The sequence below is a fragment of the Chiloscyllium punctatum genome, chromosome 26, assembly GCF_047496795.1.
Source record: "Chiloscyllium punctatum isolate Juve2018m chromosome 26, sChiPun1.3, whole genome shotgun sequence".
Classification (NCBI taxonomy): Eukaryota; Metazoa; Chordata; class Chondrichthyes; order Orectolobiformes; family Hemiscylliidae; genus Chiloscyllium; species Chiloscyllium punctatum.
In genome coordinates this window covers 22,118,516-22,130,575 of record NC_092764.1, presented here as the reverse complement: position 1 = coordinate 22,130,575, position 12,060 = coordinate 22,118,516, and the positions used below count along the sequence as shown (strand labels likewise).

Genomic DNA, 12,060 nt, shown 5'->3' with positions numbered 1-12,060 from the left:
TCCTGTTGGTGCACACCTGACTTGAAAATTTAAAATCAAGTGTGAAAGTCCAGCATTCAACATAGCTTTTAAAAAAATAATTTTCTGTACCTTTTATACTTTCACCTCTGCTCATTTGACAACTGAGGGAAAAACATTGAAACTGCTCTTTTTATGGTAGCAGAAACAAGGAAGGACAATGAAATCTGCTAGTAAGCTCCAATTATTCGTACAAAGAAACCGCTACCACTGAACTTGCATTATTTTAATAGACGTAAATTGAGATGTTTGCTAGTATCGCAAAATATTCACTATAAGGGACCCCTATTTGAAAAACTTGTAGCTAACTCATTTACTAGGTTGTCTGATAGAAGCTAGTAATTTATTCAGTTTCCTGTTTAGCCATTTTGTACCTTTAAAAACTTTTGGCAAAGTTTGGAAATTACCCTTGTAAAATAGTTTTGGCAACTGAAATAAAACAGAACGGCAGATACTGGAAATCTGAAACAAAATCAAATTGCTGGAGAAACTCAGCAGGTCTGTCCACACCTATGGAGAGAAAGCAGTTAATGTTTCTAGTTCAGCAAGTGCTCTTCAAATTGAGCAAACTTTTAAACTGTTTCTCTCTCCACAGATACTGTCAGACCTGCTGAATTTCTCCAGCAGGTTTTGTAAAAATTATGCCCGAGGACAGGAAATTTTTTTTTTAGGAACCAAAAACTGGTAATTAAAAAGCTTACAAAGAGGGAGAAAATTGATTTATTAAAAGTGAATTGATAAGATAATAAATGCAAAAATGGCAAGAGCTTCTGCAGGTATGTAAAAGAAAGCATAACTAAAGTAAGCCATGGAACCCTTGGAAAATGGAATGGGAGGGTTGATAACAGAGAGCAGGGAAATGGCAGATACTTTCAACTAATGTTTTGTGTTGGTGTTCATGGTGGAGGATACTATAGATATCCTAAAGGTAACAGATAAGCAAGATGCTAATGGGAGGACAGTTCTTGTAATAGGCAATATCACAAGGGCAAAGTATTTGACAAAATAATGGAACTAAAGGCAGACAATTTGCCTGGACCTCATAGTCTGCATCCAAGATTTTTAAAGGAAATGGTTACAGAGATGGAGTTAGACAGCACGGAAACAGACCCTTTGGTTAAACTAATCCACGCCGACTGGATATCCTAAACTGATCGAGTCCCATTTTCAATTCATGTACTCATCCAGATGCCTTTTAAGTGCTGTAATTGTACTAGCCTCCACCAGTTCCTCTGGCAGCTCATTTCATATATGCACCACACTCTGTGTAGAAAAAGTTGCTGCACAGGTCCTTTTTAAGTCTTTCACTCTCCCCTTTAAACCTGTGCCCTCTAGTTTTGGACTTCACTACCCTGGGGGAAAGACCTTAGCTATTCACCCTATCCATGCACCTCTTGATTTTATAAACCTCTTTTATAAGGTCACCCCTTAGCCTCCGACACTCCAGAAAAAATGTCCCAGCCTATTCATTCTCTCCCAATACCTCAAACCCTCTAATTCTGGCGGCATCCTTGTGTGAGAAACAAAGCTCACTCACTTCAATAATTTCATTTTTGTTGACTCAGCTCTTGGCTGAAACAATGACACACTGGTGTGAGTTCATTTACCTTGCATAAGTAAATCTAATTGCAGAAGTAACACTACCTATATCCCGCACTTGTAAATCCTTTCTGAACGCTTTCAAATTTAATAACCTCTTTCCTATAGCAGGGACACCAGAATTGAATGCAGTGTTCTAAAAATGGCCTGACTAATGTCCTTGCATTTTCAGATTCATTCAATAAGGTACCATATAAAAGATTATTGCACAAGATAGGGAACTTGCTGTATTAGCGGTAACATATTTGACTGGATTGATTCATTCACACACAAGACAGGTTTGGGATTATTGGGTCTTTTTCCAGTTGGATGTACTTAACTAGTGGAGTGCTACAAAAATTGGTCTTAGAGACTCAATTATTTACGATTAATGGTGTGGAGGAGGGACAGAGTGTAATGTTTCCAGTTTTGCTGTTAGGTGGCATGTTGTGATGTGGATTTAAAGAATCAGCAAAGCATTCATATATAAGTTGAGTGAGTGGGCAAAAACATGGATCGGAGTTAATGTGGGAAAGTGTGATGAATCAAATGGCAGACTATTATTTAAATGGAGAGAGGCTCCAAGAAAGTGGAACATAGAGGGATCTGTGGTTTTGTGCAAGAAATACAAACAGCATGCAGATGCAACAAGTAATTTCAAAGGCAAATGGATTTTGCCCCTCTTTTGCAAGGAGGTTGAAATTTAAAAACTGAAAAGTCTTGGTACAACTTGTTGCAGGATATTGGTGAGATCAGACCTGGGTACTCTACAGTTTTGGAACCCATATTTAAGAAAGGATATATTGATATCGGAGGTTGTTCAAAAGAGATTCACTAGTCTAATTCCTGGAATAAATTCAGAATGATAGCTGGAAATATGTAACTCTGCATATTATACAGTACAAATGTGAGGTTTTTAAATTGTAGTCTTTAGTGATCAATTAATTAGTGTGCAATTAATTTGTATAGCCTGATGTTTTCAGCTTTAGTTATCAGAAATCCTGCAGTTTGTGATAGATATGTACAGAGCACAGTCTTTTACTCTGGGTGTAAAGTGATACTTAACATAGACGACAAAGAGTCAGTGAACCACAGAGTTAATTCGAAAGGCATTGGAAAGAGTACTGTCAAGATAAATTCCCGGGATGAAGAACTTCAGCTGTGAAAATAGTTTGGAAAATTAGGACTCCTTGAAAAAGAGACGGGTGAGAGGAGATTTGATAGAGGCATTCAAAATCATGAGCAGTCTGGACAGAGTAGTCAGAAACCAGCTGTTCCAACTCAGAATCATAGAAACGTACAGCATGGAAACAGACCCTTCAGTCCAACTCATCCATGCTGACCAGATATCCTAAATTAATCCAGTCCCATTTGCCAGCATTTGGCCCATATCTCTCTCAACCTTTCTTATTCATTTACCTATTCAGATACCTTTTTAAATATTGTAATTAAAGCACCCTCTACCACTACCTCTGGCAGCTCATTCTGTACACTGACCACCCTCTGCGTGAAAACGTTGCCCCTTGTGTCCCTTTTAAGTTATCCCCCCTCACGTTAAACCTATGCCCTCTAGTTTTGGACTCCCCTACCCTGGAGAAAAGAATTTGGTTATTCATCCTATTCATGCCCCTCATCATTTTATAAACCTCCATAAGGTCATCCCTCAGCCTCCGATGATCCAGGAGATATAGCCCCAGCTTATTCAGCCTGTCCCGATAGCCCAAACCCTCCAACCCTGGCAACATCCTTGTAAATTTTTTCTGCACCCCCTCAAGTTTCATGACCTTTTTCCTGTAGCTGGGAAATCAGAATTGAATGCAGTATTCCAAAAGTGGTCTCACCAATGTGCTGTACAATCATGACATGACCTCCCAATTGTTATACTCAATACACTGACAAATAAAGATGTGTACCAAATGCATTCTTGACTATCCCATCTGCCTGCACCTCTACTTTCAAGGAACTATGAAACTACATTTCAAGGTCTTTGTTCAGCAACACCCCCCAAGACCTTACCATTAAGTCGAGAGTGTAGTGCTAGAAAAGCACAGCAGGTCTGGCAACATCCGAGGAGCACTAGAATCTAAGTTGCTGGCATAAGCCCTTCATTAGGATTTGGCCGATATCTCTTTCAACCCTTATTCATTTACCTATCCAGATACCTTTTAAATATTGTAATTAATTACAGCACCCTCTACCACCACCTCTGGCAGCTCATTCTGTACACTCACCACCCTCTGCGTGAAAAAGGTTCCTGTTGAATGGCTTATTCCTGAAACGTCAATTCTCCTACTCCTCTGATGCTGTCTGACCTGTGCTTTTCCAGCACTACACTCTTGACTCTGAGCTCCAGCATCTGCAGTGCTCACTTTCTCCTCATCATTTAGTGTTTACTTCCTATCCTGATTTGCCTTACCAAAATGCAGCACCTCTCATTTATCTAAATTAAACTCCATCTGCTACTCCTCAGCCTATCAGCCCATTTGATCAAGGTTCCTCTGGACTCCGAGATAATCTTCTTGGCTGTCCATTACACCACCAACTTCGGTGTCATCTGCAAACTTACTAACCATACCTTTTATGCTCACATCCAAGTCATTTATATAAATGACAAAACGCAGTGGACCCAGCACTGATCCTTGCAGCATACAGCTGGTCACACGCCTCCAGTCTGAAAAGTAACCCTCCACCACCGCCCTCTGTCTCTTATCTTCTAGCCAGTTCTGTATCCACATGGCTAGTTCTCCCTGTACTCCATGCGATCTAACCTTGTTCAGCAGTCGATCATGCGGAACCATGACAAAGGCCTTATTAAAGTCCACATAGACAACGCCTAGTATACTGCCTTCATCAATCTTCTTGGTCAACCTTTCAAAAAAAAACTCAAATCAAGTTTGTGAGGCACAGTTCTCCATGCGTACAGGCTTGCTGACTATCCCTCATCAATCTTTGCCTTTCCAAATGCATGTCGATCCTGTCTCTCAGAATCCCCTTCAACAATGGCGGCACGGTGGCACAGTGGTTAGCACTGCTGCCTCACAGTGCCAGAGACCCGGGTTCAATTCCCGCCTCAGGCGACTGACTGTGTGGAGTTTGCACGTTCTCCCCGTGTCTGCGTGGGTTTCCTCCGGGTGCTCTGGTTTCCTCCCACAGTCCAAAGATGTGCAGGTTAGGTGAATTGGCCATGCTAAATTGCCCGTAGTGTTAGGTAAGGGGTAGATGTAGATGTAGGGGTATAGGTGGGTTACGCTTCGGTGGGGCGGTGTGGACTTGTTGGGCCGAAGGGCCTGTTTCCACACTGTAAGTAATCTAAAACTACAATCTAAAATCTAAATCTAAAACTTAACCACCATTGACACCAGGCTCACCGATCTATAATTCTTTGACTTTTCCTTGCAATCCTCCTTAAATAATGTCACAATATTAGCTGCCCCCCAGTCTTCCAGCACCTCCCCCGTGGCTGTTGATTTATACAAATGTCTCTGTTAGGGACCCTGAAATTTCTTCCCTAGCTTTCCACAATGTCCTGGGCTACACTTGATCAAATCCTAGGGATTAACTACTTTCATGCATTTACAATCTCCAGCACCTTATCTTCTATAATGTGGACTTTATTTTCAAGACATCACTATTTATTTCCTTGAATTCTTCAGTTTCCGTGTCTTTGTCTATAGTAAATACTGATATGAAAAATTCATTTAGAATCTGACCCATCTCCTGTGGTTCCACACACAGGTGGCCTTGTTGACCTCTCTAAAAGGCCCTAACGTTCCTTTTCAAATAGCCGTGCAGAAATACTGAACAATGACAGAAAGTGAACTGCATATTTGAAGTGCTAACACAGACATGCAGGGCTGAATGATGTCCTCCTCCACTGGATTGATTCTGTGATCTACACGTGTGTGTATTTCAGAGAAAAAAAAACCTCAAATTAGGTCTTTTGTTAACTTGTGAATAGCATTCAAAGGTTTCAGTAGAATACAGTGTTTCACTTACAAAAAATGCAGTTACTTTACCGATGTGGTTTCTTAGATGTTCTAGGTTTGCTTTTCAGGTTGCTCCCATGAATCAGAGACGAGTGGATTTTTACTTGGATACCTTTGCAAACTTTCTGATAGCTGTCGGAGGAAGGAATGAAAATGGTGCTCTGTCTTCTGTGGAAATCTATGACCCTAATAATGATTCCTGGTCCTATGTCGCTGGCCTACCAAGGTATTGCATTAAGTTTTCATCTGTTTAGTATTGTACAATTCTGTGGATTTCTTGCATCAATTTACTGCAGATTCTGAAATTAATGATGCATATTTTAAATGTATATATTGGTTTTCAGTGATTTATTTTAAAATATACATGTGCACAGCAGTGGTGTAATAGATTGAATGCAGAAGACATTGTGAGGTGCCTTGTCCATGAAGTAGAACAAGAGGAAAAAGCATTCAGAGTGGAAATGAAGGAATCATCACCGAGGCATCGAAAATGGGAGAGATGATTGAATTTGATTATCAAAAATGAGTTTCAAGACATTGTTTGACATGGAGGTGTTAAACAGGATTTAAGCAGTGTGTAGAAAATGATCTCTTGTTGTCTGGATTGCTCATGAGGATTGCTACTGATGTCTGTATTTCAAGGTTGAGTGTCCTACACTGTATTGTTAAAGAAAATGGCATTTTTGGCACTGTCCAGGTGGTATGAGCTGGATGCTATTAAGTTGGGTTCTATATTTATATTTATATTGACAGTGAACAGTCCCTCTTGATCGCTCTGCTATCTCTGTATTGTCAGCTGCTTGTCTGTTGATCAGTACCACCGCCTTTAAGAAACTTCTTAAACCTTTTTGGCCAAATATTTAGTTACTTATTCTAATTCTCTTTTTTTTTCTGGCAGTGTTTTTTTTGTCTCCTGTTTTGTGGCCTGTCATGTTTTACAGTTGTAAACATCATATGAATGCAAATTGTTGCATATTAATTTTAAAAAGCAGCCCAGTGATTTGATATTATTTGAGACTCTTTTCTCCTTTAAATCTATTGTATAGATCTTTTGCATCATGTTTTATTAATGCAAACTTCTATTAATGAAATTCTTGCTGGTCTTTTGTAGGTTTACATATGGCCATGCTGGTTCAATATATAAAGAATTAGTGTACATCTCAGGAGGTCATGATTACCAGATTGGACCCTACAGAAAGAATCTTCTTTGCTATGACTATCGAACTGATGTTTGGGAAGAAAAACGACCAATGATAACAGCTCGAGGATGGCATTGCATGTGCACACTGCAGGATCATATCTATGCTATAGGTGGCAGTGATGATCACATTGAGTCTATGGAGAGGTTTGATATTTTAAGTGTGGAATGTTACAGCCCACAGTATAATCAATGGACCAGAGTTGCCCCTCTCTTGCAGGCCAACAGTGAGTCAGGAGTGGCAGTTTTGAATGGAAAAATTTATATTCTCGGTGGCTACAGCTGGGAGAATACAGTGTTTTCAAAAGCTGTGCAGATATATAACAGGGTTGAGAATAAGTGGCACCGTGGCCCAGACCTCCCAAAATTAATTGCAGGAGTGTCCGCATGTAGTTGTGTGCTTAAACCTTGGTCCCCAGAGAAGAAACTAAAGACTAAACACTAGGATTTATAATAGATTGTAACCAGTTCAAAAAGGCACAACCTCAGGATGTCTGTTAGTTTGATTTGAACTCATTGTGATGTAGAAAAAGCATTAAACAATCCTAACTACTGTTGTATTTCTGCCATTTGGCAGTATTGTTTGAAAAGAGCCACCTGTTCTATCTATTCAGTTATTGCTATGTATATTGCTGTGAAAATGCATAATACATTGCTATCTATGATATATAGAAACTGAAACTACTGTGCGAAGGATCCTGAAATGTGAACATTAGTTTTTTTTTAAAAATATATTAAGAACAATATCTTGAGTCGGCTGGGGTTTGGATTAATAAGTACTTTCTCCATTCAACCAAAGTTAGCTATATAATATTGCTTCTAAGTATATTTGGGGACAAGTAATTTATTTAAAAAGCCACATCAAATCTTAAGTTATTTGTGCATGTGCATGAATGAGTGGCATGCATGCTTGGGCTTCTGAGCAGTCTGGACTAATTTTTATTTATCTCAAGTCTACCAGGCTCAATGTGACTAAATTTGTGTGTTTGCTAAGATATGGGTATTTTGTTGGAATGGTCAAACTGGATGTGTAAGATAAGCAGTGTTAAGGCAAATGCCTGAATCACTTGAAAGGGTAGTGTTACAAACATAATATAGTATGAGTCTCAGTCTCCGCCTCCAATCTGGCAGTCAAGTGTGTTTTATTTCTAAAGTAGCAATCAGCTATTTTACAGGTCAGTAAGTGCAACAATAAAATGGAATAATCACCAATTCAGAGGAGTTTTAAACAATAATGAAGTGGCTTTGTATATTTTTTTTAAAATCATATTTTCTTTTATGCTCATATCTCTGCCAGTGTTGTCTTTCGATGGAAGCTGCAGAAACTCCAATGCTTTCCTGCTGTGGTTAAAATCAGAAACATTCCTGTCTAGAATGAAGTTCCACTGAAGTATGAATGTTCTGCAGATTATGTTGTACTTTTTAAAATGTTCTTTAAGATAAGAATCAAAATCCATTATTCTAAAAATATTTTAAGGAATAATAGTATTTTTTTCTCATGAGCCATCGTTAAATAGTTGAGAAATTATCAGCATTTTCTGCATATCGGACAATTCTAACAGTGTTCAAGCACAAAAATCTGAAATCTAAATGTAAGATTGCATTTTTTGTTGTCTTTCAAAATATAAAGCACATATATTTCAATGTTTTGTAACAAACACCTGAACATTATGAAATCTAGCAATAACATACATGTAAGGCTTTTAGATTTCTAAAAATTTTTAGACTTTTAACAATATGCTTATACAACTCAGCATGTTTTTGAGAGCACAAGTCCTGTGGTATCCTTTTCAGTGTACCTTTTTAACAATATGCATTAAAAATTTGTAAAGCCCTCCTCTTTCTGTCCCCCCCAGCGTGCATAAACAATTCAAAGGAATAAATGCAACAAATTTGGATGATTATTAATAAAAACAGACTTTTATATGTCACCATAGTTACTGATTTTACCTTAAGTTATTAAGAAGTGTACTAAGTTTTGGTTTTTATGGAAGGCAGCTTTTTTTAATATTATTTTTAAAACTATAGCTGAGGACTCACTGAGCCTGTTGCACATTACTGTATGGGAGCTGAATGGATGGGTAAGACCCAAGGCTGCATTTGCAAAGGCTCTTCAGTACATGTCAGATGATTTTAGTACAGTGCATTTCTTTTCTTACCTGCCTTACATACTTGCCATTTGTAGGAATACACAAACTGACAAGAATATCTGCCTTTTGATGCAATTCTTCACATTTCTTTGCTAATTTGTACATTTTCTGAAGGGTACCAAGGAGAAACGCTTGCACATTTGATTTTGTTTTAAATAAGCACTTTCCAAGACAGAGGTTTAACGTGGCAAAAACAAAGAATCTGTGACTGTAAACACCAGTAATTGTCCCGAATGGCATTGTTGACGGGATAATTATATTTCTCAAAGAAACTATAGAATTGATGTTTAAAAATTAAAATGCTAGAAACTCTCATCTGACAGCATCTGTGGAGGGAGAAAAAAAAAGTTTATGTTTCAGGTTGATGGCCTTAACATCAGAACAGAGGTATTGAGGTCAGGCAGAGTGTTAACTTTAGAGAAGTTACAAGAAATGCTGCAGTGCCCTTTGCAAAGAACAAAGAGCTGCAGGACAAATAGACATAGAAATGTATCAGGTTTTTTTTGTGGGAAACTGGGTTGTAGATTTATATAGACAATGTTTGCTCCTTCCAGAAATTGTTACTAAGTTTTGAGAAATTTCAGTTACTTCCTACCAGTTGATGGGTGAATCCTGCACATGGCTATTGTCCCAGTCGACAAGCGTAACAAATATTATCTGCCAGTTGCAAGCACTCCCATTGCTGGCTGCAGGTCTTGGCTGTATAACACCAGCCAGTTAGCTGAAGTTGGCAACAAGTAAGTAGGCCTAGGGACCTTTGCAGTGAAATATGAGTAATTTGTAATCCTGATTTTTTTTTTATGGGAATATGGAAATATGTTTCCATCTGGAGTACACTTGGAGGTGGGAAACAAGTTCCTGCAGCTTTCAATAGTACAGTAGCTGTTACATCTCGGGGCATTGCATCAAAAAGCTACAGATCTCTATATAGTTACGTATGTCAAAACACATAGTAAGAACAAATAAGAGGCAGGCATGCCAATTATTTGCTTTAACTTGAATAAGGCAATTATTCTAAAAGGTATCATAAGTTGTAAAAATCATAAATGATACTATGAGTAAGCAATTGTATATAATGAAAAGTGTCCATATTCGACCGTGTATCCATATGTTTAGTACCACCAACCAACATGTATTGTGTTTGCTTGTACAAAATAGCATCTATTTATTTTGATAGTAAATTGGACCTATTAACCTAAAATGAGCATGTTTGCTTGAGCTATGTTTTAAATTGTTTTGGTTTACAAGATGTCTTTTTAATATATACACTTCAGGAAACTTGATCTTTGAAGCATCTTGCTTTTCAAACATGATGTTGATGTGTTCAACTGTCGAAGTTAAATTGTCTGATGAATGTCAGTGTTTTGTGATTTATAGATGTATCTGCTTTCTCCTGTAATGTTAACAGAACTAAGTCATGTAGTGATTCAGAAATTAAATACTCTTTATGGATTTTGATGAATTGGTACAGTAAAATTGTGAATTTGCAATTTTGCATTAGCATTTCGGAATTCTAAACTGTAATCTGCTACGCATTCATTCCTGTGCTAACCATTCAGCTGAATATTTATACACTAAAACCCAGTAGGTGACTCTGAAGCTAAGCTTCCTACAAATTTGTATGGATACCACTTGAGCTTGCAGTATTTTAGTAGACCAAAAGTTGAGAGATTTGCTAGCATAACAAAATATCGAATGCACAGAACCCCCATTTAACATTCTACAATATGACAGATTTGCAGTTAACTAATTTATGATAGTGATTTGTTCAAATCTCTGTTTTAGCCATTAATATCTTTAACTATTGGCAAACTTGGAAATTAGACCTGTAAAATAGTTCTGAAGAAGGGTCACTGGACTTGCGTTAACTCTGTTTCTCTTTACAAATGCTGCCAAATTGACTGAGTTTCTCCAGCAATTTCTGTTCTAGTTCTGGCAACTGGTTGCTTTTGGATTACTTCATCCACTCCACTCCTTGGAGTTGACACATGTTATGAGTAAGTCTCCCACATTGCCAGATTTTGTGTATTGAAATTTTGTGATTTCTGGCCTTGTACATATCAGATGCTGGGAAATTGTAGTATTAATACCAAGATATTGACAGATTTATTTTGATGCTGTGAAACAATGTACTTTGAGAGGTAAATTATTGGGTAGATTTTTACTTTGCAACTGGTACTGATCATTGGGGAAAATGCCAGGTGTTTATTGGTTTCATTGAAAATGAAAATTGGGCTATTGCCATAATAGTTGGCGGTTTCATATTGCTGGTTTAAAGCCATGCAGTAACTTGAAATCTGTTCCCCTGTTATTGGCTTTATAAAAATGATATGTAAATGGAGCCACATATTGGTACTGTTTTAAACAACTTCTTTCTCATTTATTAGCATGTAAATAAATCCTGCTACAAATCTCTAACTGATATATGTACTCTTTTTATTTCCCTTTTACATTCTCTATTTTTCATTAGTTAAAAATATTGATTTGTTGATCTGGATTTGACTTGATTAAAATAATCAATAAACTGGAATAATTAAGTTGAAAAATATTTTCACTTTGTCAGTATTACATGTTGTAGACTTTATGTGCAAATTATTCCTAACATATCTGACAGCTCATTCTGTACTTGGTTGATTACTGGAAATGTAGGAAGCAACTTGTACTAGTTTTAAAATGCTGAGTGTGGAATTTGCCAGAGCAGATTGATGACACAGTACATAGCTAACTGAAAATCCTAGCAAAAGGGATTAGATTGTTATATTCTATTTGTTTCATTAACAACTGATCTGCTTTTCACTAATCTTTCACAGACTGCATTAAAACTGGAAAGAGTGGTCAAACCTGCTCCTCTGCTCTTAAGACAGAAAAATGTGTAGCGTTTTAGAAAGTAGGCAGGCAGGAGGCTGGAAGAACACAACAAGCCTGGCAGCATCAGGAGATGGAGAATTCGACATTTCGAGTGTAACCCTGCTTCAGGACTGGTAGTGGGTATTGGGGAAGCTGTAGGTAAAAGGTGTGGTGGGGGGCAGGGTGGTGAAGTGGGGATAGGTGAAGACAGGTAGAGAGTACGACCTGGTTGGTCAATAGGTGGAATGAATCTGTTAGGTGGAATGGAGAAGGAGGGGCTGGG

General features: G+C 37.9%; 1 protein-coding gene across 1 annotated transcript in view; it reads left to right on the top strand.

Moving 5' to 3' along the window:
* The window catches only part of klhl36 (kelch-like family member 36), a 32,443-nt gene extending 21,037 nt beyond the window's left edge, over positions 1–11,406 (top strand). Inside the window, exons 4-5 of the mRNA XM_072595933.1 lie at positions 5,651–5,808; positions 6,694–11,406. Of these exons, the coding sequence (XP_072452034.1) occupies positions 5,651–5,808; positions 6,694–7,225 (690 nt within the window). The 3' untranslated portion in view covers positions 7,226–11,406. The remainder of the gene's footprint in view (positions 1–5,650; positions 5,809–6,693) is intronic.
* The last annotated feature ends 654 nt before the right edge of the window (positions 11,407–12,060 follow it).